The sequence below is a fragment of the Phragmites australis genome, chromosome 15 (genome assembly GCF_958298935.1).
Source record: "Phragmites australis chromosome 15, lpPhrAust1.1, whole genome shotgun sequence".
NCBI lineage: Eukaryota > Viridiplantae > Streptophyta > Magnoliopsida > Poales > Poaceae > Phragmites > Phragmites australis.
Window position 1 is genome coordinate 25,776,000 of NC_084935.1, and position 26,962 is coordinate 25,802,961.

At 43.4% G+C, this 26,962-nt stretch overlaps 2 protein-coding genes and 1 pseudogene across 4 annotated transcripts; 1 reads left to right on the forward strand and 2 right to left on the reverse strand.

Moving 5' to 3' along the window:
* The first annotated feature begins 3,715 nt into the window (after nucleotides 1-3,715).
* Nucleotides 3,716-7,992, forward strand: LOC133892717 (uncharacterized). Of its 2 annotated transcripts, none has more exons than XM_062333653.1 (6): nucleotides 3,716-3,919; nucleotides 4,767-5,038; nucleotides 5,211-5,862; nucleotides 5,954-6,153; nucleotides 6,216-6,472; nucleotides 6,652-7,992. In XM_062333653.1, the coding sequence occupies exons 2-6, from the start codon at nucleotides 4,767-4,769 to the stop codon at nucleotides 7,689-7,691; spliced, it is 2,421 nt and encodes an 806-aa protein (XP_062189637.1). In that variant the 5' UTR covers nucleotides 3,716-3,919; the 3' UTR covers nucleotides 7,692-7,992. The 2 variants fall into 2 exon arrangements, with proteins under 2 accessions (XP_062189637.1, XP_062189638.1); XM_062333654.1 differs by having other exon boundaries at nucleotides 6,228-6,472.
* Nucleotides 7,993-11,060: 3,068 nt separating this feature from the next.
* LOC133892625 (methylmalonate-semialdehyde dehydrogenase [acylating], mitochondrial-like) lies at nucleotides 11,061-24,603 on the reverse strand. Of its 2 annotated transcripts, XM_062333512.1 has the most exons (19): nucleotides 24,324-24,598; nucleotides 24,137-24,231; nucleotides 23,949-24,023; nucleotides 23,684-23,845; nucleotides 23,533-23,611; nucleotides 22,897-23,051; nucleotides 22,599-22,662; nucleotides 21,552-21,631; nucleotides 21,229-21,294; nucleotides 20,759-20,809; nucleotides 20,503-20,654; nucleotides 20,316-20,406; nucleotides 19,119-19,199; nucleotides 18,951-19,028; nucleotides 18,322-18,357; nucleotides 18,195-18,238; nucleotides 18,037-18,115; nucleotides 12,756-12,846; nucleotides 12,226-12,633 (listed from the first exon to the last, which is right to left on the reverse strand). In XM_062333512.1, exons 1-19 carry the CDS (start codon nucleotides 24,349-24,351, stop codon nucleotides 12,527-12,529), a joined length of 1,614 nt encoding a protein of 537 aa, XP_062189496.1. In that variant the 5' UTR covers nucleotides 24,352-24,598; the 3' UTR covers nucleotides 12,226-12,526. The 2 variants fall into 2 exon arrangements, with proteins under 2 accessions (XP_062189497.1, XP_062189496.1); XM_062333513.1 differs by lacking the exons at nucleotides 12,226-12,633; nucleotides 12,756-12,846 and adding an exon at nucleotides 11,061-11,371 and having other exon boundaries at nucleotides 24,324-24,603.
* A 414-nt stretch (nucleotides 24,604-25,017) lies between these two features.
* LOC133892246 (uncharacterized) lies at nucleotides 25,018-26,693 on the reverse strand (annotated as a pseudogene).
* Between the last annotated feature and the right edge of the window lie 269 nt (nucleotides 26,694-26,962).

Below are 26,962 nucleotides of genomic sequence, written 5' to 3' on the forward strand. Positions count from 1 at the left end.
TAGACCACTCCAATGCCTCCTCTGTCGCGTAACCCTGCATGATGCATCCCTCTGGAAAGGCTCGATTCCTTACGTACGACTTGAGAATGCCCATATATCTCTCGTATGGAAACATGTGATGCAGAAACACGGGGCCAAGGTAGTGTTTCTCCTTCACGAGGTAAGCAGTGAGATGTACCATGATATCGAAAAATGATGGTGGTAAATACACCTCAAGAATACATAGAGTCTCAAAGTGTCTTCTTTCTAGCTCTTTCAGCGAGTTTGGATCAAGCACCTTCTGTTCAATTGCATTGAAGAAAAAGCACAGGCTCAGGATAGCCTCGCGAACCTTTATTGGGAGGATGTTCCGAATTGCTACCGCAAGTAGTGACATCATCATCACATAGCAATCATGGGACTTCATCATGGCGAAATTCATTTTTAGCTCTTTCACCGAGACAAGTCTTGCAATGTTGGACGAGTAATCGGAGGGAATTTTCACACTGTGCAAGAACTCGTAGAATTCTTTTTTCTCCTTCCTAGAGAGAGTGATAGCTACTGGGGTAGGTCTTTTCCTTTATCCGTATCTTGTGCATAGAGCTCCGGTCTTAAGCCCATTTCTTCAAGGTCAGCTCGTGCATTCTCATGATCCTTTCCTTTTCCCTTCATTTGGAGCAATGTACCGATCAGACTCTCGTAGATATTCTTCTTTACATGCATGTTGTCGATAGAGTGACGAACATCTAATTTTTCTCAATACTCTAGCTCGAATAGTATTGATTTCTTGTTCCACATTCCTAACTGTTCATCATCCTTAGAGGATTGATTTCGCTTACCAAGGACAACATTGATATTCTTAACCTGATTGTGGACATCTTCCCCGCTGAAATACCTCGGAGGTAATGCTTTCTCCCTTGTGCCATCGAACTGCTTGTCCATGTTTCGGTACGAGTGTTTCCTGTGAAGGAAACGTCGATGTCGTATGTATACTATTTTCTTTGAGTTGTTCAACATCAAACTGCATGTGTCATCTAAGCAATGGGGGCATGCTTCACCTTTTCTTTTACTCTAACCTGACAAGTTACGAAGTGCTGACATATCATTGATGGTGATGAACAACATGGCATGCAAGGTAAAGTACTCTTACTTGTACTGATCCCAAACCTTGACGCCTTCCGACCAGAGTTTCTTAAGATCATCGACTAAAAGCCTGAGGTACACATCTATATCGTTACCAGGTTGTTTCGGTCCTGATATCAAGATCGACAACATAATGTACTTCCGCTTGTTACAAAGCCAGGGTGGAAGGTTGTAGATTGACAATACAACAGGACAAGTGTTATGTGAGGTACTCATGTTACCGAATGGATTCATACCATCCGTGCTCATAGCAAACCTAATATTTCTCAATTCTTCAGCGAACCAACCAAATATGGAATCAACGATTCGCCACTGAGTGAAATCTGCCGGGTGCCGTATCATTGTGTCGTTCTTACGACCCTCCTTATGCAAACGCACCAATTGGACCTCCTTTCTATTGGCAAACAGACGCTTCAGATGGGAAATTACAGGAAAATATCATACCACCTTCCTAGGACCACCTTTACTTTTCTTGTCTTCATCCCCGTCACCACCGTCATTTCTACGCTTATATCGATGGGTTCCACACACGGGGCATTGATCCAACTCTGCATACTCTCCACGAAACAACATACAATCCTGCTTACATGCATGTATTTTTTCTATTTCCAGTTCTAAAGGACAAATTATCTTCTTCGTGTCATAGACGCCCTCGGGCATCAAGTTCCCCTCCCGTAGCATGTCCCTTAGCAGATCCAGCAATACTTCGAAACTCTTGTCAGTCCAACCATGGGTTGCCTTCAACTGTAGAAACTTTAGGTTCCCAAAGATCCGCGTGTACTTCTCCTTACAGTTGGGATAAAGGACCGTTTTGGAATCCCGTACAAATTCCTGGAATTTAGCAAATTCACCATTATTATACTCGTCGTGCCGCTCAACATCCCACACCATCTGGTCCACATTCTCCACAAAATCCTTGAGATCATTATCATTCAAACCTAATATGTCCTCATCCCTGAGATCATGATTCATTTCATCGGGTGTAAATCCTTGATCCATACTGTCGGCATGGAGGGTTCAATCCATCTCTCCCTCGTTAAGGCCTTCTTCGCCATGTTTGTTCCAACATGTATAATTCTCTTTAAATCCACGCATGACTAAGTGTGCATGGATATTGTCTGGTTTCGGGAACTTCTTTTCATTCCTGCAGTCGCGACATGAACAATACATTGCTGTTATACCACGATCTTTCATATCCGCCAAGGCCGCACTCATGAAATGCTTCACCCCGCTCAGGTACTTCGTACAAGTCCGGGTCTCGAGGTACATCCAACTTCTATCCGTCATCTACAATTAATGTAAAAATATTCATTCTTTATTAATAATGACCTTAATTTTGTAGTTAAGCACGCGATTAAAATCTCCAACAAATACACTAGATCTGTGGCTTCTCGCGGTAGATCGGCCAAACCTAGTACCAAATCTAACATAAATACAACTCACTTGTACTAAGATTTTAGATAAAGATGCAAAATAACCATTACAACTCAAAGCACAACAAATATACCAAATAGGGATTAAAGGAGAAAGAAAGGGAAGATACAAACCTTCAAAGACCTAACACCAATTCAAACTTCAAATTAACAAAATATTAGAGAGTCTCTAGTGGAATCGAAGAAAATCGCCAGAACTATCGCGTGGTACTGTTGACTACTGTTCGGCTTGCACAGTGACTGCCTGCTAGCTTTATATAACAAATGTAAGTAATAAGTGACGGGTGATATTATCACCCTCATAAGTGACATGTCATATTACGACCCGTCACTTATTACTGGACCAGAGAGACCTGTCACATATACCAAGTCATAAGTGACGGGTTGTACAATGACCCGTCATTTATGACTGGTGTCGGAAGACCTGTCATTTATGACTGGTGCCGGAAGACCCGTCACTTATGACCAGGTTATAGGTGACGGGTATATATCCGGTCCCGATCAGAGATGACATAAGTGACGGATAGTGTATTAACCCATCACTAAATTGTGTCTCCTTTATCCGTTTTTCACGTAGTGAACCTTCCAAATGAGTCCTTTTTGTGCATTTATTCCTGTAAGATGTTTCTCCATTTGTCCCTTTTTTGCATTGTGAATAGGCTTGTAGCCCGATGACAAACCTAAAGGTAGAGGGAGTCGATCAAGGATTCGAACATTCGATCTCCCACGTCCTATTAAAAGGCCTTTAATAAAGACTTCGGAAAAGAAGACCCAATGTTAAAAAATCAAGCACTAGATGCTTGTCCTTCTCTTGCCTCTTGCAGCCGGTCATTTGGGAAATACTTAGCTTGTGGAACTTGAACACACGGCCATGAGCCTTGACGACGGAGCATAGCCAAAATTGAACATGTAGAGATCGCTGAAACCTGAACCTCCTTTCTTTTTCCTTCTGCATAACAAATCTCATGGCAACCAATGCATGTTGTTTTCGTTCTCTTGTTGTGGCCACTAGTAGCGATATCACAGAGGGTCTTAGATCAGGAACGAGCCATTGGATGCTAATCCAACGGTCAAAAGTGGTAACAGTTTTTGGAAAGAAGAGAAAGAATCAGCATGACAGCATTCCCCGTTCGTACCCCCAAAAATAGTAAAATACCCCCCTTCGTTCGTACCCCCAGCCCTAACTGGTCGATCTTCTCCCTTCCCCGTTCCCCTGACCGCCGCCGCCGAGCACGTGCGCCTCCATGCCTCCCCCCGCCGGGGCGCAGCTCGCCGGCCACCTCGAAGGCGTTCTCCTCTCGTAGTCGCCTTCCTCATCCCCTCTACTGGACCGGCGTGGAGTGGATTGGTTTCTTCTGTTCACGGTAACGCAGCCCTCGCTTGCTCGGATGGATTGTTCCGAATTCCAGTTTTGTTCTGCAAGCTCCCTTTGCCGCGAGCAGCCGAATTCGGATTGTTCATTCTTTCTGGGACGGGTTCGCCAATCGGTCCATATTGCTTGTTTGCGGATTTGTTTACCTGTTGCTGTTTTAGTCTCGATAAAATAAAAATATGGTTAATTTTGGCGTTTGGTATCACAGGGGCGTATTTCCGCAGTTTAGAAGCCTAATCCTAGTATAGCACTTGATTGGGAATTAGAGAAGAGTGGTGGCAAAGTTCCTGGTGAGTTTGGGAGGGGTTAGGGTTTAATCAAGCTGCAGGTTCCATGGGGATTACTGTGTACAAGGGGCTGTTTGTGAGGCTGTGTGATTTCGCGACGAAGCTGCAGCGTTCATTTACATGCTCCTGCTCTTATTGGTAGGAAGTTCCTGCCGAAATGGTATCGCATTGAGTCATTTTGGACACAGGAATACAGCTTTATAAACTTGGGTTGGGAAACTGGTTCTTGATTGCCATCTTTAGGGGAAAGAAGAACTCTTGAATCCATCGGGGAGGTGAAAATTGACAATCTATTGAGCTAATTCTCATCTATATCTTGTCATGCGATCAAAGTTAATTTTTGAGCACTGAACAAGGAAATGCACATGACTCTTTGGTTCATAAGTCTATGCTGATCTTGCAAGGCCAGAAGGCCCATTACATTGTAATTGATTGGCCATTGTAATTGATTGTGCACGTGTCTAAAAAAAAGAGAATATGTGACATTGTAATTGATTGGCCATTTTGTTTTTTCTGCTCCTTGTTGTGATGAGTTGACTACTGTGCTTGCAGATGACTAGGTGGGACGAAATTTTGACTCTTCCAGTTCAGAACCCACACACGATGGAGTTCTCAGCGGCAGATATCATGTGGTCCATGGTTGAGGGCTGGAGGGATTCTATGGACAGACTTGCGCTTATTCCATATTCTCGGGTGAATGACTTTGTCAGAGGAGAATCGAACAATAAAGATTGCCCTACAAGATTTCATGTCGAAGCGCGGAGAAGGCGTCCTCCAACAATGAACTGCAAACCAAAAGTTGATGGGATACTTGAGTACATTCTGTAAGTAAATGGAAGCATTACTAATGTTTGTAGTCAAACTTGTTCCTGGGTTGTAGACTGTTTATTCATCTCGCCATCAAAAATGTATTTATTGGTGCAATTTTCTGTTGTAGATGTTAATATTCAGAATTTCAGAGTACAATTTTTAACCCGACGATACCATTTAATGCAGGTATTGGTGTTCTTTTGGTCCAGACGATTATAGAAAGGGTGGTAATGTCCGGCCTAGTAGGCCCTTTTCAGAAAAGAGGAAAACACCTGCTGGTCGCCCAAATACAAAGAGGGGCTGTGTTTGCCATTTTATTGTGAAGCGTTTGATTGCGGAACCATCAGTGGCTCTTGTGATATATAACCACAATAAGCATGTAGATAAGAAAGGCATGCCCTGCCATGGTCCTATGGACAAGATGGCTATAGGGACGAAGGCAATGTTTGCACCATACATATCCGATGAGCTACGTCTACAAGTTATGTCTTTGCTATATGTTGGTATTCCAGTGGAGACCATAATGCAGAGGCATACTGAAATGGTTGAAAAGCAAGGAGGGCCATCAAATCGAGATGATCTTCTTACTCACAGATATGTTAGGATACTGGAAAGGAAAATACGGCGTTCTGTTTATGAGCTTGCTGATGATGACGCTGTTAGTATTGACTTATGGGTTGAAACTCACCAGGAGTATATATTTTTCTATGAAGACTTTTCAGATACGGACACCTTTGTCCTGGGTATTCAGACAGATTGGCAGCTCCAGCAGATGATTCAGTATGGCAACCGTAGTTTACTGGCTTCTGATTCGAGGTTCGGAACAAACAAGTTAAAGGTTTGTCGATGACATTTTTACTAATTTTGTTCTAAAAGTGGTTTGAACTTTTCTTGATTTCATCGCAGCATTGTCATTCACCATTTTGCAGTATCCTGTACACAGCATCCTTGTTTTCGACCAGCAGAAAAATGCAATTCCTGTTGCTTGGATCATTACTCCTGATTTTGCACATGGTGAAATATATAGATGGATGGGTGCTCTTTATGATCGAGCTCATACAAAAGATCCGACATGGCAGTTGGGCGGCTTTATTATTGATGATCCCTTAGTGGATGTTCGCACAATAAGGTAACCAATCCTTTTCTGCTTTGGTTTACTCTTTCCTAGTGTTCCATTGCCTGAATATATAGTATGCTGAGCAGGGAGGTGTTCCAGTGCCCGGTGCTGATTAGTTTATGGCGTATCCGGCATGCTTGGCACAAAAATTTAGTCACTAAGTGTTCAGACATTGAGAAGCGTTCAGCGATGGCCAAACGTCTTGGAGATGTAATATCCAGTATATGCAGAGGAAATGGTCATGTTGAATTATTTGAAGCCTTTCTGCAAGATTTTGTTGATTGCTCTGGTTTTCTAGACTACTTCAAAGCTCTATGGTCTCCAAGACTTGGTAGGTTCCTGCCCATTTCCTGTATCATATTTTACTTTTCCATCTCTGAATTTTACTGTGCTTATCAAGAGTCTTCAGTTATTCTTTTTCTTCTTTTAAGAATATGGGTGTTCAGTTATTTGATGAGTTTTCTTGATTGCTGTTTGATCTGCTACTGCTGACTGCTTAGTGTCTTCCAGGGGCATTGACAACTGTCTTAAAGGCCACCCCATTGGCCACCGCAGAGGTGGCTTCAGCAATCGAGAGTTACCATCACTTGCTAAAACTCCGGCTATTGAATGAGGCGGATGAAAGTGTCTACTGGCGTGCAGATTGGTTGGTTCATAAGTTGGGTACAAAGGTCCATTCTTACTACTGGTTGGATGCATACGCAGGAAAGGACAGCTTTTCACGTTACTGGAGGAGTGAATGGAGAAGTGGCCCAAATCCATGGCGCCAGGGATTACAAATTCCAGATTCTGATGTTACTGTTGAAGGCAACTGTGCCAGAGTGATCTGCCAGAAAAATAAGGAGAAGTCCCATGTCGTACTGAATCCAGGTTCTGAGTTTGCGTTGTGCGATTGTAGCTGGTCAAGGAAGGGGAACCTTTGCAAACATTCAATAAAGTCGACCAAGGTCTACAGGGACAGGGGATTGGCACCACCATCTATGGCACTGTTTCGCTATTACCAGGCATTGGCAAATCTTGTTCATTGCCCGCCCAGTGATACTGTGATTAGTGATCATGCAATGGCTGTGGCAGTTTCTGTTAGAACACAGTTAGATGCATTGTTTTGCACCACTAATGGTAACTCTTCAAATAGACCAGCTTTCAGTGATCCCCAATCAGCCACTACGCCAAGAGAATGTGAAATTGTGGAAGCCAACACCGAGAATGGCGTGTGTGCAAGTCAATCCCAGGCTGCTTCTGGTGACGATGAAGAGGTACCCATAGATCAGGACAGTCCGTCTTGCAAGAAAAGAAAGTCAGGAGAAGCTTCTGGTGACGACGAAGAGGTTTCCACAGATGAGGACAGTCCGGCTCACAAGAGAAGAGAGGCCGGGGAAGCTTCTAGTGACGATGAAGAGGTTTCTACAGATCAGGCCAGTCCAGCACGTGAGAAAACAGAGTCAGGAGAAGCTTCTGATAATGAAGGAACTTCGGCGACCCAAGCAACTGATGGACTGAATGATTCTTGTCCCAAGGTTAGATTAGCTGAGGGGCCGGGCGGGACATGACCCTTCACAAACATTAGGCTAGGTTATTTTTTCCCCCTGAAAGCGCCTAGAATATCGGGCGGCTTGTAAATTTCGAGCTAGTGAAAAATTGATCAGATTAGCATGATTCAATTGTTTAATTAGCTAGCTGCTGCATTTGTTAATCATGCATGGAAGGCAGCATAAACCAGTGTTATCCTAATGAATAAGGTCATTGTGTAAATTCTGGAGAGCACAACAATGACAAGTTACAGTCTAACTGTTGATACAACATTGAAAAGCTAATGACTGTGTGAAAATAGAATTTGGATCCTAAAGCTTAGTCAAATGGTTGAACCGGTTGAACTTATATTTTTGAAAGGTACCTATTACACAATCACGTTTCAGCCAACAGCAGCAGCACAGTTGCATCGTAGCTACATCGCAGCGGAGGAGATGCTGATATGGTGGGTTGCGGTGGAGTGGACATGGCAGGCGGAGTGACACAAGCTTTGGTTATCAAAAGTATGGATTCATCCTCGTTGCCCTGTGTTAGGTGGGACTTAGCCTGCTTTGGTTTGCTACGGCAATCTTTGACCTGATGGCTGAATTTGCTGTAATTTTGATATTGGTCCTGGTCACCTCTTGGGCCGAACGTGTTGGTGTTGCCATCATGCGACCCGTTGCTACGACTGCACTAGTGGTTCTTGCCATGACGACGTTGGGAGACGTCATTGCTGCTGCTATTGATCCTCCCTCGTCATCGCACTTCTTCATGCGATCTAGCCACTCCTTAGGGAAGAGTAGCTTCTGCCCACCATTGCTGCCCGAAGAGCCTGAGAATTATTAGACAGTCAGGCCTTCTGAAGAACATATGGCAAATTTTCTTAGGAACGAGAAATTGTTTGGTGTTAGCCAACTGCACCAATGAATTTCTGCCGTGTAAACAAAGAGAATGAGATAAAACTACAAAAAAAATGCCAATTGCAAAAAGCATATAATCGATGAACTTCATTCTTTGCGTTATAACAGAGCCTTAAGCATGGCTCCCTGAGAAGCTGCATCAGCTTGAGTACTAGACTCTACACGTAAAGCATATCGTCAGTTCATCACCTGATACCCAGCAGCAAACAACTTCCGCACTGGCACTTGATTAGGAACCAAAGTAGAGCTGCAGCTTTCCATTGTACTTTTGGAGCAAATCACAGCTGCTAGCGGATAAGCATACAGTATCTTCTAGAAATAAACTATGAAGAAAAACTATGAGTACCGAACCAACTCCTGAAGTTATTACCATTGGTCAAGCCTTGGTGCGCTAAACGGAAATGCTTCCGTCACTTTCTAAGCAATCAAGTATTAGATAGCTGATAAAGTGAAGCAAAATATGTAATTACCTTAATATCTTCATGTATCGTCAGCTTCAGCTTTCTTATACCTGAAGAAATCCTAAGCAAATGGAATATACAAGGTCCAAAGGCATGTCCACTTATTGATACGCACAGGTGAAACATCTCGATGTCGGGGAGCAAGGTTATGACTTCCATCAAATCCTGGTAGCAAATGAGAAATGAAACAACTTTCTAAAATAAGTGATTTTCCACAAGGAACGACTGTTATAAAATGCAACATAAGTACTTCAGACTAGTTCTGCAGATTAATGACTCAGCAGATCTCTTTGGCCAAAATCTCAATTACGAGACAATTATATACTCACCTGCTTTGGGCCTCTACTCTGAGTTCACTATACCCCATGGCACGCACACATGCTCTCCCCTATTAAATTCATGTCCTTAACCAAATAATACAACTATACCAGTGCACACACATATTATGCTTACAACTAAAATGCAGTTGAAGTAATACCATAGTTTAATAAGGTACCAAGGTACATTAAATTTTTTTACAAAAAGGAAGATTAAGGCTAATGCATCAATTAGCTTCAGAAAAATCTAAAAAAACGACCACGAGGAGAAGACATCTCATTGGCTTTGTCTTAAGAAAGTACTCATAAAACCTACGAGCACCCGGATTCAAACCCGTGTCGGCGACCTCTCAACTAGAGGCTCTTCCAACCAAGCTATCGCTCAGCCTCTCATAAGAAGAACCTCAATAAGCCTACAGATATATACTTGAGCAAAGCACGAGTAAGAAATTTAGATAGGAAATATGGTGTTCTGAAACAGTTATTATCTATATTGGAAAAATAATACCATAGTAAACCAATTCCCTTCAAATACTATTGCACATTATGTTGCCTTATTTTTGTTGCAGGCGCCGCCGCCGGTGCCTCCGTCACGAGCGCTGCCGCTCCTGCCGCGGCGACGAGCCGACGACGGCGACTGTCGTTCCCTCTTCTTTGTCGTCGGAGTGCGACGAGTTCGCCATGGAATTCAAGAAAGTAAGGAACCCCTTCCTCTTGTCCTACCACCCTTGACGACGTACGCACGTAACGTACGTAACATGGCGAAATAAACATGCACTCGGTGCCACATTTGCTCGTCCTTGTTTTTGCAGTGCGTGCGAGAAAATGGCGTGGATCCTTCCAAATGTTGGCTCCACCAGGAGGAGTTTATCAAATGTTTCAACAGAACATATCTGTGAAAATTAGCCAAGTTCCGAGAAAATTAGAGGACACACAGTATCTGTGAGAATGAGTCCAAGTTTCGAAAAAAATCGGGTGACATTCACCGTAACTACTACTATCGGACAGGATCAACGCTCTAAAAGAATAGAAGGGGATTCTTTGTTTGAGCAATGACTGCCTTTCCAGTACTCTTGGCCAACATGTAACCTTTAATACCTCTCTATCTAAAGATACTAACTACTCCAATCAGGTTGGATGTAACATTAGGTATCATGTTTGTGTATGCATGTTTTTCGAATTTGCATTTTGGGGTAAACTGTTTGAAAATCAGGTGAGGCCAGGAGTTTCCGACAGTTGTCAAAAAACCTGCTTGATTCTATATAAGATAAGGATTTGTAAAAACCTTGATCTCGATCGTTGAAGTATCATAATGCACACACTGATGAAGTCTCCTTCCTCTCATGTCGTGTGCATTGTTGGTTCATTTGTTGCTTGATTCCTAGCTATTCCTCCTCCTATCTGCTGGTAGATTGTTCATGGATACATTTAGATACACGCATATGCTTGTGGATAGATGCTACTGCGTCAGTAGCAGATTAAGAGTGTTCTCAACATTGGTTCACGACATTTTCTGGGAAGAAGATGCAAAACAGATAGATGCTGGCAATCCCGGTGAGAAGCGGTATAGAAGATTTTCTGGCATGGCACTACGACACATAGAGTTCATAGCTATGCATCTGAAGTCGAGAAGGTGTTTGTTCATAAAACTGTGGCACCCAAGCAGAGTTTAGCTAGCAATATTAAAATCGCAATACGATTTTAGAAGCAAACAACAAAAATCACACCCGGAACATCCAAACATATAATCTTTCAAATACATAGTTCAATTTTCAATATTTGTGACCAAATACAATCAAGAAGCTACACGAGTAAATATCAATCTGCAAATAATGTTCCAATTCCATTGTTTCAGTCCTGACTTCTGTGACATAGCATGCTCAATGCTTGCTTGAACAGGCATCACAGCTCAGGAAATCTGCTATACATGTCCAAGTGTCTATCCTTGCACATCTAAACTTAAAAAAAAAAGGTGAAAGCAGAGAGAAATGCTTGCCACACTGAAACAGGAGGTTATAACCTACAAAAATAATCCAAAGAACAATGCAACAGTTTGTCATCGATTTTTCAAAAGAAAGGATGGAGATATAAGTCAATTTAAAACTAACCTACAAAAAAAAAAGCACAATCAAGTTCATACACATAAATGTATTATCATTCCTAGGACAAAAACAGGATACAAAATATGTAAACATAAACAAGAGGCTCAACCATGTGACAAGGAAATCATTTTCTGAAGTGAAACCATTTGATATCAACGACACTTGCTATGTTCTCACGGCGCCGCTGGATATCCCGCCGGGCGAGGACGCGCGCCTGGTGGTCACCGCCAGCGTAAGGGCGTGCGCGATCTGGGGCTGCCCGAGGGCTACTACGGTAACACGTCAGTGCACCCGCCACCGCCGTCACGTCGCTGCGCGACGCGGTGGAGCTGGTGCGGGAGGCCAAAAAGGAGGCGGCGAGGGCCGAGTGTACGTGCGTGCGGTCCACGGCCGACCTGCTGGTGCTGCACGGGCGGCCGTTCCTGGCGCTAGCGAACCTGTTCATCTTATCGGACCCCCGGAGCGCTGGGTTTCGCCGCGTGGACTTCGGGCGGGGGGAGCCGGTGCCGGCGCGGCGTTCGAGGTGAGCTTCCTCGTCGCCATCAGGAACAGCGTCGCCGTGCCGGTCGTGCTGCCACGGCCCGACCGGTTCGCGTCGGAGGTCGAGATGCTGCTCAGGGTGAGTGCCGCCCCCTAACCTCTTTGAGCCCAACGGCCCCACCCTGACCTTGCCCACCGCCAGCCGCCCTACCCACGGCCGGCTCTCTTGCAACAAAGTATGGACTGAATGCCCGCGTGTATCATTTGCTCCGGCTCAAGCTGCACGAGCACGTTTCACAGACCGGCACGGTGATCATTTTATTAGGCTCCATTCTCGAGAGTTTACACGACACTCTATCTACAGACTCCGGAGGCAACACCCGGAGCTTTTACAGAATGCTCCACACAGCAGAGAATGGGTACTGCTCAATCTAAATCTGGATACCCTGGTCTGGTAAATGAGGCATGCATGGCGTCCGATCGAAGAGACGAGCAGACTATCATCACCATGCATGATGTGCGGTGCTTACCAACAAACCTTCTCGGTTCACAATTCACACTGATGCATGGATTTGTTTCCAGTTCTTGCCGTCTCACTTCTGCGAGGTGGGCATGGAGAGGGAGACGCGCTGCGCCGGCGTCTCCTTCCACTGCTGCGTGATCGTCTTGATCTGGGTGAAGAATTGCACGCCAGCCTTGCCTGCCATCCCATGCCATCGTGTTAGTTACACTCAGATACGATTGGTTGAGCTAGCATCCAGTCCATATTACGACTATTGGGAAATGAAAGGATCATTTGGCATTAGGTTAAGAATGCCGTACCATAGAAATTCAAATCTCCCGCGAAGGAAGCTTTGCTGCCCGTGAATGAGAAGAACGGCAGGGGTACTGGAATCGGCACGTTGATGCCCACCTGCAAATGAAACCATAAATACATTATGAATAATACATGCTGCACGGGTCGATTCATATCTTAGAAATTCAAAGTTCGGGCACCCAGTTATAACCGGATGGTCATATTATTAAGTATATATATAGACCCACATATTATTCTAACCCATATTGGTCTATGAGGACCGACTATCTATATATTGATATCAAGTCTATTGGACGGATATCTCTCTTTCTACCCACAATTCCAATCAAGGTAACATAGAATCAGAGCAAGGTTTAAGGTTAGGGTTACTCACGATCCCAAAATCCAACTTGTTTTACGCCATCCGTCTCTCACCGTCACAAGACTGTCACCTCCCTCTCTAGCATCGCCGCACATCAGGCTGCCGTCGCGGCTGCCCCTTCGTTGCGCCGTCCTTCGTCGTGCCGTTCGTCTTCCACCGTCGCGCCCTCTGCCGTCTTCGATCTGACCGCTGCTCGCCAGTCGCGTCGCCTGCCATCTTTGATTCGGTCGCCTACCTGTCCGTGACCGTTAACGTCGCGGTCTTCACCGTCGCATCCGTCATGTCATGGTTGCCCCTGTCGCAGATCCCGTAGCGATTGTCACGGATCCCGTTGTCCCGTCCTGTCGCTGCTCCGCCCTCAATCGTGACGAGTTGTCGCCCGTCGCGGATAAAGCCGTTGTCCCGCCCTGTCTCCTCCAGTCACCTGTCACTGGATCACACCCATCCGGCTGTCGGGTTTGTCGTCGTTTGTCATTGGATCTGCGGTCCATTAGCGCCGCCATTTGCTGTTCACTGTCGCCGCTCTTCGAGCACTTGGTGGTGCTCTGCTGCTGTCATGAACTCTCTGGTGGGGTTGCTACTGGTGGTTTGTTGTGGTCCTCTATTGTTGTTGTTATTGCTATTGGTGGTAAACCTCTTTTTCTACACAAGTTTGTTAGTGCTTTGACTCTTTAGTCATGTCGCAACTCACTGCAATCGCTATTCCTATCAAACTTGATGGTCACAATTATCGAGAGTGGGCTTTCTTTGTGAAAACTATGTTAAGGGGTTATGCTCTGGCATCTCATCAGATTGATGTTCCACCTATTGATAAGTCCAAGAATGGTTCTGGTGCAACTAAAGTCAAGAATTGGTAGAATGATGATGAAAGTGTTATGAGTGCTAGTCACTAGTATGAAGGAATCTTTGATCATGAGTCTTGAGCATCACAAGACAGTTAAGACGATGTGGGATTATTTGCAGCATCGATATATTCATAATAGTAGTGCTCTCTTGCATACTCTGATGACATGTCTTTATAGCCTTCAACAGAATGATATGTCCATAGATGAGTACTACACTGCTTTTGATCATTTAATGGGATCGTTGCTCTCAATGGTACCTTAGTGTACCGACCGGTGTTCAGGATGTTGTGATCAAAACAATAAGTTCATTGAGAAGTTTCTTATGTACCAGTTTTGGCACGGACTACGATTAGAATTTGAGTCTATTTGTATGTAGCTGCTCAACAACCCCACTACTCCATCCATTGCTAATGTATTGTCTTCTTTGATTGCTAAAGAGACTCGTCTTCGATCGCTCACATCTGCTCCAGTGCTAGTACCTCATACTGTACTTGTAGCTTCTCAGATGATCAACACAGCTAGAGGAAGTTCCTCAAAGGGTATTCCTTGTGAGCATTGCAAGAAGACTAGCCATCATTTAGAAAATGGTTTCTCTCGTCATCCAGAGAAGTTGGCTGAATTCCATGCACGTTGTGTTGCTCATGCTCGTAATACAAATCCTTCTCGAGGCTCTGTATCTGTTGCTGCTACTCATGACGGTGATTCTCAATCTTAGGTTCTGGATTCAGGAGCTTCTTTCCATGTGATATCTGACAAGTTCCAGTTGGTTGCTTGCAAGCCGATCACTACTAGAGGTTCTATTCAGATAGCTAATGGTACATCTTATCATATCACTCATCAAGATGCATTTTACACTTCTTATTTTTATGTACCTGATGTTTCTTTTGTACCTCAGTTATCCATGAATCTCCTCTCTGTAAGTCAAGTAACTGACCAAAATTGTTTTGTTGGATTTGATGCCTCATCTTGTTTTATTTAGGATCTCTGAAGTGGGAGTGTGATTGGGACTGACCATCATTGTAGTGGGTCTTACGTTCTGGACACTTTGCACCTTCCTCCTTCCACCAGCTCCACTGCTCGTGTCATCTGTTGAATCATCATCCGCTTCATCTTTTGCCAAGAAGCATCATCGTCTTGGTCACTTATGTGGATTGCGTCTGTCTACTTTGGTTCATCAGGGTCGTTTAGGTCATACGTCCATTGAGTCCACTTTTCGTTGTAAGGGTTGCAAGCTTGGTAAACAGTTTCAACTCCCATATTCCAGTAGTATTTCCCATTCTACTAAACCTTTTGATCTTAATCATTTCGATGTATAGGGTCCTTCACCTTTTGCTTCAAAAGGTGATCATAGTTATTATGTCATTTTTATTGATGATCATTCTCGATACCCTTGGATTTATTTCATGAAACATCGCTCCAAGTTGTATCCCATATATCAATCTTTTGCTCGTATGATTCATACTCAGTTTTCTACTGCCATTAGAGTCTTTCGCTCTAACTCTGAAGGAGAATATTTGTCTTCCATTTTTCATCAATTCCTCACATCTGAAGGCACTCTTGCTCAGCTCTCATGCCCTGGGGCTCATGCTCAAAATGGCGTTGCTGAACGCAAACATCGCCATCTTATAAAGAATGCTCGCACACTCCTCATAGCATCTTTTGTCCCTTCTTATTTCTAGGGAGAAGCTATTTTTACAATTGTTTATCTTATTAACTGGCAATCATCTTCAAAGCTAGCCGAAAAATACCCTGGAGAAGTTCTTTTTGGTACCCCTCCTAGCTATGATCAACTTCGAGTCTTTGGATGTACTTGCTATGTTATGCTTGTACCTCGTGAATGAACTAAATTGTTTGCCTAGTCGGTTGAGTGTGTTTTTCTTGGATATAGTCATAAGCATAAGGGCTATCGTTGCTATGGTCCTTCCTCTCGTCACATGTGTATTTCTCGTGATGTGACTTTTGTTGAGGACCATACCTTCTTCTATAATCCCTCACTCAGCCATAATCCTCTCCCACATAATTCACTTCCTTTCTATGTCTTCCTCCTCCTTCATCTGATGATCATGCCCTTGTTCCATCTCCTTCTCCTACACCTACTCCACCCACCTCAGATTCGGTTCCAGCTCCTGCACCCACCCCTACTTCGGATTCAGCTCCTCCACCACATATTCCATCTATCAGCCATGTCTATACTTATCGGACCACAATTCCTTCTGATCATCCGTCCATTCCCACCTCTTCAGTCAATCTTGATGCTCCTATCTTTACTGATTCTGATGTTGTCGATGAGTTGCGTATCAGTCCCCCATTATAATCTACATGATTGTGCTACTATTGAGGCTCCTGACAGGTGCGGTTTTCTCCGAGCGAGTGTTGTTGTAGCTAAGGAGCCATCTACTTATCAGGAAGCATCTGGTATAACTGAGTGGCAATCTGCTATGTTTGAGGAGCTTACTGCACTTGATCGTACAGGAACTTGGGATCTTGTTCCCTTACCATCTCATGTAAGTGGGTGTTTAAAACTAAAACAAAGTCATATGGTTCTATTGAGATATACAAAGCTCACCTTGTTGCCAGAGGTTTTCAGCAGATTATGGGTCGAGATTATGATCAGACATTTGCTCTTATTGCTCATATGATCATAGTTCATACTTTGATTGCAGTGGCTACTACTCGTTACTGGATCTCAAATAGATGTTAAGAACGCTTTTCTTCATGGTGATTTGCATGAAGTTTATATGCAGCCTACACCAGGTGTTGATGCTCCAGGATATGCTTGTCGTCTTCGTTGTGCTTTATATGGCCTCAAACAAGCTCCTCGTACTTGATTTGAACGGTTTGTTTCTATTATACAGGCTGCTGGTTTTTCACTTGGTGATCATGATCACGCTTTATTTATTCACCTATCTCCAAAAAGGGCGTACTTTGCTTCTCCTATATGTTAAATACTGGAGATGATATTGAGCATGTTGCTCATGTGAAGAAGCAACACAGCAAGCAGTTTTAGATGTCTGATTTAGACCATATTAGTTACTTCTTGGGGATTGAAGCTATGACAACTAAGAAGGGTTTCTATCTTTCTCAATCTAAATACATTCAAGATCTCCTTATTAGCTCTGACATTACTGATACTCGGACAATTACTACACCTATGGAGCTTCATTTGCAGCTACATCCAACTGATGGCACACCTCTTGAGGATCCCTCTCAATATTGTCGTATAGTGAGTAGTCTTGTTTATCTCACTGTTACTAGACCCGATATTGCTCATGCAGTTCATATTTTGAGTCATTTTGTGAGTGCTCCAACGTCTGTGCATTTTTGTCATTTGCTTCGATTATTACGTTACTTGAGGAGGACATCATCTCAACGCTTTTTTATGCCCATTCTAGTTCACTTTAACTTATGCTTACTCGGACTCCACTTGGACGAGTGATCCAGTGGATCATCGTTCTGTCACTAGTTATTGTATTCTTCTTGGTACTTCTCTTACATGGAAGTGCAAGAAACAGGCTGTTGTATCACGATCAAGTACAAAGACAAAACTTTGAGCGCGTGGCACTACTACTTCAGAGATTGTTTCTTGCACTTCCATGTAAGATAAGTATTCACACCTTTTCTATGCGATAATATTGGCGCTATACAAATTGCTAATGATCTTGTGAAGCATCTTGGTGTTGATGCTTCAATCACTCGGTTCCATCGTCATCAGAAAACAATTGCTCTTCAGTATGTGCCATCAGAGTTGCAAGTTGTAGGCTTCTTCACCAAAGCACAAACTCAAGCGCATCATCGATTTTATTTGCTCAAACTCAATGTTTCTGAACCTCCTATACCACCTTGAGTTTAAGGAGGGGTGTTAATATATTAACATCACGTCTATTGGACAGATATCTCTCTTTCCGCCCACTATTCCAGTCAAGGTAACACATATCACACTTGTGTAAGTCAAGTTACCAACCACCTGAGAACTTTCAAGTTTCTAGCCAAAAATAGTACCAGCCTTGTCCTGGATTTTTCAAGTAGCATGCACGATCTGGTAATAAATGCTTGGAAAATGGGAGAGAGACTATGCACTACCTGGCCAGCTTCAATGTCCGTTTGAAATTTCCTTGCATTAACACCAGATGTTGTAAATATAGAAGCCCCGTTGCCATACCTGAAACAGAGGCATGGAAGAGGATTAATACGTTGCAACAAATGCTCAGGTCTATGAGCACAGAGGATAAAAAGTGTACTTGTTTCTGTTTACAATTTGGATGGCATCATCTAAGCTCTCTGCCTGCAATTGAAGAAAAAGTTGCACTCAGCGCTCAGCAGCGTAGACTTAGGTGCTGATGAGTCCAGGAAACAAATTTGGCATACCTTCATCAAGAGAAGAACTGGACCAAAAATTTCCTCCTGTTTCAAAACTTAGCAAGGTTCAGTCAGATGTAATAATGCACATTAGTAATCTTTTGCAATGTCATTAGAGAAAAAACTCGAGGTCCAGTAACACTCCTCACATAATTTACGAAGTATGCAGCAGCTGTCACTGAGAAATATGAACAGATGTTATGATAAAACATAAGCTAATATGGGCAGATGTGCTTCAGCCACAACAAACAGGATGATCTACCTATATGGGTTTTGGGGAACAGTGGCTTAAAAGTGGAAACTGCCACGACTGACATCTGAGTATCATGCATTTATAAGGAAACACTGTATGCAAAGTACATGCTTTGCCTTTGCCCCTTTGTCGGGTGGCAAGCAACATCAGTCTCTAGACAGAATAATAGAGATTTTGTTGAAATGTATCAGCATTATGCCTCTCAAGAAATCAAAGTGTGCATATGGATAATGGATACTTGATACTGCATAGCACATGTGAACAGTACCACATGGATTGCTCTTCTTCTGCATGATCCCAAGAATGCCACCATGTTTTGAAACATTTTTAAGGTAAGAAAAATGAGATGCAAACTTAAATATAACAAATGCATTCTGAAGATTACCTTGTAACACTCCATGTCACTTTTAACATCAGCCAGAATGGTTGGACCAACAAAATTGCCATCCTCAAAGTTAGGAACCTGCACATTTCGAAGCATTTAAGGTTCTGCTGTATCAAGACATAGTAAAACTGTAGGCAGGCGAATGAACAACTGAATTGTTAAATTTACCACAATATCTCTCCCATCAAGCAAAATACGAGCTCCACTATCAACACCACTTTGGACTAACTTGCAGATAAGGTCCTTTGCCTGTTGATAGTAAACTGTTAGGAGAGCAGAGACTGTGAAAAGGAAAAGGACCCTAATTACCAAACTAGCAACTTTTTGTGAACCTTGACTCTTGAGGTAAGACAGTAAGAGAAAAGAGCCTCCAAAAAGGAACATATTGTGCGAACTAGTAATCGCAACGATGATTGTGAATCCCAAACTAATTATACTTACAGCCAAACCCCAAAAACCAGTCAATTTCCATATAGGCTTTACTATGGTTCAATAGTTCATCGTTACTGAAAAGATGGAAGAAAAAGTTTCACTAGTTTCACATATGATTATATTCTAAAAATCATTCCATGGTCCAGATCTAAATGGATTTGAACCAAAAAAGCCATTCAGCCAAGGACAGAAATCAACCTCAACACAAGGTGTTCACTATTGAAGTGAATGAAATTTATACCAACCCCAACAGGTACTTTCTAATTACTCGGTTAAATGTTCAGATGTGTACGCCTATTAAAACATAGGCATGATATGGACATGTTTTGATTCAACTTAGTCATGACCATTAAAGGCTAAATGCATTCATTTTATACTACAAATACCCAGGGAAGTCCACATTAGGATAAACAATAGGTTCTACACTAATTCCTGAACCAGCTGACTCCAATGTTATAGGCCCCAAAATTATAGGTCCACTTCAGTGTTAGCGCTGGTTACCAGTAGGATTCTATTCCATATTTAGGTCACATAAAGTGAAGGAGGTTGTCAAGACCTTTAGTTACAGACATATTTCTGCATAAAAATCATGGCCTAAACTTTTCCTGGGCAAACGCAGGTATTCAGCATCTCATCCAAGTTCAAAAAGATCAATCAACTACCTATTCGAAGATCTAACTTATGCAGATATCCTTTTAACATCAGTTAACTCTTCAAGGTCTAATGTTCCACAAGATCTATCAATTTTTTTTTAGTATGCAGAGTATTCCCCTGTTCACCAGTCAGACATGAAGGTGGGAAGAGAGTTATTTTCTTTCAAGGAATATATTTTATTCCATTTGAACAACAATTCCCATAGTTATTTTCAGTATATATCCACGAGTGGCATAATATGAATATCATAAGTAGAGAAGCATGTGTCCACGAGAAAACCTGTCTGCTGATCACTGGGCCAAGGTCTGCATCACTAGCCGTTCCTGAATTAACAACAAGACCCTTTGCACGTTTGACTAGTTCATCCTCCCTAGAACAAAATGCATGATTACCTACGCTACCCCAATAGCTGACAAAAAGGCTAACCATGAAGAAACTTTCAACATAAAAATAGGATAAACTATACCATGGTTCTGAACCTCCAACAAAAACAGCAGTGCTTAAAGCCATGCACCTTTGCCCTGCTGCACCAAACCCAGCAGCAATAAGGGCATTCAGTGTGGCATCTTTGTCAGCATCAGGAAGGATAATTGCATGATTCTTTGCTCCCATATTGCACTATAAAGAAACAAAAACATGTGCTATGGATAATGCTGCTTACAACACAAAAGACAGAAGATAAACTAAGTTCTGTTGAAAGTCCATAAGAGATGCAAGCTCACCTGAACACGCTTGCCTGCTGCAGATGCTCTAGAATATATATGCATACCAGCCTGAGAGAGAGAAGTCACAACATAATATTACATTGGAAAAGAAGGACTGTCTATGATATCATGACAACACATTGTTGTGTTGTTAACATGAATACAAGAGCAAGACCACCTATGTGCACGCATACCTCGTATTGACATCTTCATAAATTTAGAATTAATAAGTTATGTTACAATAAAAAATAATTGGATTTTAAAGCATTACGATACCATGTGATTCAAAAGATCTGGCACATGTAGATGTGTCTGTAAGCACCCCTAGTTTTCTGGACAAGGGTTAGTAAGTTGGTAAACCAAAAAATGAAAAGAAATAGGTCGCAGAACACATTGGTAAGTATTATGCATACCAGAATAACCAACACATTATTAATGCAAAAGTGTGACACAGATAGAGAAACAGGTAGGTCATTGGATCCACTTACTGTATTTGAACCAACAAAAGATACTGCCTTAATATCTTCATCATCACAAATATTGTTGACAACATCCTGCAACGGCAAAGTAAAATCATAACTAACAGGCATGGAAGCCAAAAATAGATTTACTAATGTTCTTGTCATTAAAAAAAGTAACATAATATCAAACAATCATACAGACTAATTAGGTGGCACTGCCCAAAAAAAATATCAGTTGTCATATGTGCTCCAGCAACACCAGCAATACATGGCAAGTGACAAACAAATTATCGAACCTAGTGCTAAAAAATTGTAATTTGAAAGAGAAACGGTAGCTAACGATACCATACATGAGTACCGTGAACTATGTTCAAAACACCCTTAGGTAAACCAGCCTCCATTGCTAGCTCTGCAAGCATCATAGCAGCCCCTGTAGTAACAAGTAATGATGAGGTATACCATCAGATTTCCAAATTGATCAAGTGCCTTCTTTCTGTGGAAGTAGGCTAAATTTAAAAGCATTTCGGGGGACTCTGTATGGTATTTGTTACTTTGTACCATATCATATTCATGTTTTAGAAGTAACATTAATGCCAGTTTTCACTGTACAGAAAGATTTCAATGCAACCTGTCGTCTACATTTTAACACTTTTATATGGTAGTGGAGTGGTAAGCAGCTCTCTACTACCACCTCCGAAAAATCATTGTGGTATCTTATAACACCAGTGCAAATTTTGAATTTGGATGCAACATATTTGCACAAAGTGTTATTGTAATGGTGGTTGTTTATTGGAGGGAGGAGAGGAGGGGGATGGCGACCATGGAGGTCGCCGGCAGCTAGAGTTTGGGCGCAAGGAGGTGGCGGCGTGAGAGAGAAGGCAAGGGTCGGCCAGGTGCCAAGCGTCTGGACGGTAAGAAGAAGGGTTTCCCTTCTAATTTGTGCTTATCTCTTTATTGATGATTTGTCTCTCTTTATATAGAGAGGCTAATTTAGCCCCTAAGTAATCTATTACAATTTGAAAAATTCTGAAAAACCCTAATCTACTTAACGGCCAAGAAACCACATGGACCTGGCACTGTTCACGTCGGTGAACAGTACCCCACGAGTGGGCTTTTGGGTTGGCCGGTCTTATTGGGCCATGGGCCGGATCTTGACCCATGACAGTTATAGTTAGTGCTCATATTCATATCCCTCATAACATGAAAAGAATATGTGCATCATGAGTAGATTTGTCCTAATACCTGCGAAGAGAGTGCACAGCTTAGTTATTAATCTGCAGTGGTAGCTAAGCAAGCAGACAACCTTGTGTTTTTCTAGTTTTAGTTTACAAACATCATGACAGTAAAAATTTTGGTCAATAAATTGGGTAAAAAAATAATATGAAGAAGTAAATCACCTGGATCCTTTTCTGATGGCTTGAGAACAAAAGTGTTGCCACAAGTAACAGCTATCGGAAACATCTGCAGCCATTAGACAGAATAAACCTTTGAAATGACCAAATCTATTCTGTTGAGTTGAATTATATCATTGGAGAACAACATCTGACAGTAATGACGAAGTAGCTGAAAAAATATGGTCATGAAAACAGTAAAGTCCATTTTCTGTAGATTAAAGTAAGAATGTAACATGTATTAGTATCAGTGTTCTAATAAGAACAAAATTAGATGCCGAGGAAAAGGTGAAGTTATACATACCCATAAGGGAATCATAGCAGGAAAATTAAATGGGCATATCCCAGCACAAACACCAAGCGGCTCTCTAATGCTAAAGGTGTCAATCCCATGAGAAACATTAGATACATATTCGCCCATTTGCAGCGTCCCCATTCCACAAGCATGTTCCACCACCTCTACAAGATTAGGAGTTCAAAAAATCGACATCATACAACCAGTGCATTAAATGGTCAACATAAAAGAAGAGTTCTTTCTTCTGAAAAGTCACTAATCCAAGCATAGGAGAGGAGTGATTTGGACTATAATAAACAAATCAGCAGGAATGTTGACTCGTCATGCAATCTGAAGGATGTAGGAAATATGAAACCACATTCCATACTGCACAAATAATGGCAACCATCTATAAGCAAGATTTTCAGGAGTCAGGACACATTTTGCTTTGATTTGGGTTGAAAAGTATTCTACTGTATTCTATTGTGTTATATACCTATTACAATCATAACTGAAGGTCGTGGATTAAGGGGACATTTAGATTTTTATTTTACTTTATATTTTTGGACAAGACCTTTGGATTATGACATAACAGAAATTTTAAGATAATTACTGTCTAAGCATAACAAAACCAAGTGTGTGCCTTCCAATGATCTGAGAACTAACCTAGACCACGAAACACATCGCCCCAAGCATCTTTTAGTGTCTTCCCCTGCTCGGTCGTAATGTTCTCCGCAAGCTTGTCCTACAATCAGCAAGCAGCCACACAGTTACTATGACAGACCAACGACAGCATGATGTTGAGCCTCGAATTCACCATGTTGGCCCGGATGAGCTCCTGGAACTTGAACATGACGCGCTGCCGCGCGGTGACAGGCGTGCTCCGCCACCCGGGGAAGGCAGTCCTGGCGGCGTCCACGGCGGACCTGAACTCGTTGGCGGTGGTGAGCGGGATCCGTGACACCACCTCCTGCGTCGCCTGTGACACCCAGACGCCCAAATGCGCGCGTCACGTCCACCACTCCAAATCGAGCGACCTCAATTCGAAATCGATGCTGAGAGCGAGAGAGGGAGGGGCTTACGGGGTTGGTGACGTCGACATGCTCGTCGGCGCGCGACTCGACGAACTCTCCGCCGATGAGGAGCCGAACCCTAGGCTGCGGGCGGAGCAGGCGACACCGTCAGCCGTACGGACGAGGCGAAGAGACCAACCGCGCGCAATCACAGACGGATAGGAAGGGACTTGGGACGGGGAGCCGCGGGTGCGTACCGGGGAGGAGCTGGCGCCGTCGGAGAGCCACGCGGCGGAGGTGGCGGCGGTGGAATACCGCGCGGAGGCCATCGGCGACCGGCGGAGGCCGGAGGCTGCGTGCACAGGGAGGCAGAGAGGGGTCAGTCAGGGAACGCGCGACGGGGGTGGGAGGGAGGGTGCGAGGCCGCGGGTGGCGGCTGCGTACCTGCGCGGAAGAGGGCGGCGCGAAGCATTGGCGGGTCGATCGGCGCCGCCGGCAGTCGGGCTTCGGATTGGACCGCGCGCCGGAGGAAGAGGTGCGGGCGAGATGGTGTGGACTGTGGAGTGGTGTGGTGTGTGGCGCGGTAGGTGGGTGGCTGATGGGTGTCGTATGTGTAATTTTGTACCGGGCGGCGGCGGCGGTGCAGGGCCCACCGGGCAGAGAAGCCGGGGGCTCGGGGTTCGCAGGGCGCGCGTGACGGCGGCTGCTGTGATGCGTCGGTCGTGTCGTGTCGTGTCGTGTCGTGCCTATCGGAATCAGTCTGGCAGTCCTAGGGCGAGCTGACGTGGTCGACAGGCTCCTGTACATATTTTCCTCCAAGTGCATCGTTTACCCATGACATTTGGGCAATGAAAAATCAAGAAAACTCATTGTTCAAAAAATAAAAATAATAAATCTTATATAAGCTACCACATAGATAACATATTCCCGCTTTCACAACTTTAAAATAAATATAGAATCTGGCTTAGATGGTTAGCTGATGTGGTTATATTTTCTACCTATTAAGAATCAAATATTATGTTTTGCTTTTTTCCCCACCAAATCAAAATTTCCGTCTTAAAGCTCTACGTCTCCGTGATGCGTTTGCGACTTGCACAGTTGTTTCTTAAGAAAAACTTTACAGTAAGTAGAAGTTCCACTAGCCTTTCGAGTGTCGTCGCCTGTCCACAGCTTTCCAGGCGACCTTCACTGAAACCATGGCGAAATCACCAAGCTTCACCACTTGATCCACCGTTCCATGATAACAGGCATCGAACCTGCACCCTCGCTTCTCACAGGGCAGCAGCTTCTGAGAGACCATCATCCACTGCCGACGACCCTTCTACACAAAGATCAAGGTGGCTACGCCTCACCACCGCGACAACCCAGCTCTCAACCTCCGGCGACCGGCGTCCGCGACGCCTCGGAAGTGGCGGATCACGTCGCTGAAGCCACTGGTCTTGGCACACAGCTTCAGATCAAGGCCGCGGAGAATCTCTACGTCTACTGGGCATGGCGATAGCCAGCGATTTTCAGATCAATGAACTGCAGCATGTCCATAGGATTGCAACGACAATTATTTGAGCAATCAACGGTCCCAGCATTGCAATCAATAAAGCATGAGAAATATATGGAGATTTACTACAATTAAGTAATAGATGATGATGCGATAACTGGCAGCACCACAGAAGGAATTAACTAAAAAACACACGTACTTTCAGATTCATCGTAGAGTCGATATTGTGAACCAAACCAATGCCTGCCCTTTTTTGATGATCACAGGATCATTGAATGCACGGAAAAGACTGAGTGGTAGAGGGCCTCGACGATGAATATCTTGCATTTCATATATCGTATCAGTCTGCACAAAATGGTCACTGCTAAAGCCTTGGAAAATCGTCAACTGTAAAAGAGCAGCACGTCCCTACTTCCAAAATCATCGAAATAATCGAATCAACTGAAAAGTTTTCCAGGCTCTGGAGTTAAATTCCAGCACTCTCTCTCTCTCATTAATACAGAAGCTAACATTAGATGTTTAAATGGTGACAGAAAAAAAAATGTAGCAATGGAAACCAATGGAAGTCAGCATTCAACAAGGCGGTATACTGGACATGCATGAAAGATTACACATGCTTTTTATTTTATTTTCCGACAAAACTATTATTCATACCGACCAACATGCTGAACGCAAACCAGAGGTTCATAACATGTATGATCAGGTGAGAACTAATTCCAGCAAGATGTTCTTTAGTACTCCCAGAATATTTTGTTCTTGGTGTTGTTCCTAGCAGTGTCACCCAATCAAGGAGCACCGACGGGTTTCTTCAGCTAGTCCTAAAATTAGGGATGCAAATTAGTGAACTTAAAGTACCTACAGTCTACAGACCCTTTTTAGTTTAATTAATTACACTAGTTTTCTGAAAATTCATTCAATTTGAGAAAAGTGGTGTTATTGATTGAACTAAAACGGGTCCCGGTGGGTATCTTAGGTTCACCAATTTGTAAAATCGCGTACTAATTAAAGGATTAACTAAATAGATGAGAACATTTTTTGTCTGCGTTTCAGTATGGATCAAGCCAGCCCAAAACAAGCGTGAACAAATCAAAGCAAAGCAAAGAGAGAAGTACATTCATTTCAGTAAGCCTAACTATCCGATCAAAAAGAAAGTTACGAACGAGTCGGGAGCTGTACCTTGATCTCCTCCTCGTCTTGTTCCTCGTCGTTCCCTCCCCGTCGTCGGTCGGAGGAGTTTTCGGGGAAGGCAGCCTCTTATTGCCGCGGACGGTGACAGGGACCGCCGCCGATTCGTCTGCGCCGACGTCGTCAACCTCCATCGCGCGCGACTTTGTATGGCGCCGCTGCTGGAGACGGATGTCAAGCCGGACAAGTTCAGAAGTTCAGAGTATGAAGAACATTCAGTAAAGTTCAGAGTCTGAAGAACGGAGCGAAGCCGGGCATCGACATTTCAACTTAATCTGAGCTAACGCAGAGGAGGACCGCAACGCTCCCGTTAAACCTCTTTTACCGCTTGGCTAATACTGTTGATAATCACGTTGTTTTCGTTAATTTGGCGGGTTAGCTGTTACCGCTCACGCAATTACTT

Excerpts from the sequence above, each read along its gene's own strand:
- LOC133892717 (XM_062333653.1), top strand. The coding sequence starts at position 4,767 with ATGACTAGGTGGGACGAAATTTTGACTCTTCCAGTTCAGAACCCACAC. Across the intron at positions 5,039-5,210 it reads GGGATACTTGAGTACATTCT|GTATTGGTGTTCTTTTGGTC; the intron begins GTAAGTAAATGG and ends CATTTAATGCAG. Across the intron at positions 6,473-6,651 it reads TCTATGGTCTCCAAGACTTG|GGGCATTGACAACTGTCTTA; the intron begins GTAGGTTCCTGC and ends AGTGTCTTCCAG.
- LOC133892625 (XM_062333512.1), bottom strand. The coding sequence starts at position 24,351 with ATGCTTCGCGCCGCCCTCTTCCGCGCAG. Across the intron at positions 23,846-23,948 it reads ATGTCGACGTCACCAACCCC|GCGACGCAGGAGGTGGTGTC; the intron begins GTAAGCCCCTCC and ends TGGGTGTCACAG. Across the intron at positions 18,239-18,321 it reads CAGTTCTTCTCTTGATGAAG|GCAGAGAGCTTAGATGATGC; the intron begins GTATGCCAAATT and ends CTTCAATTGCAG.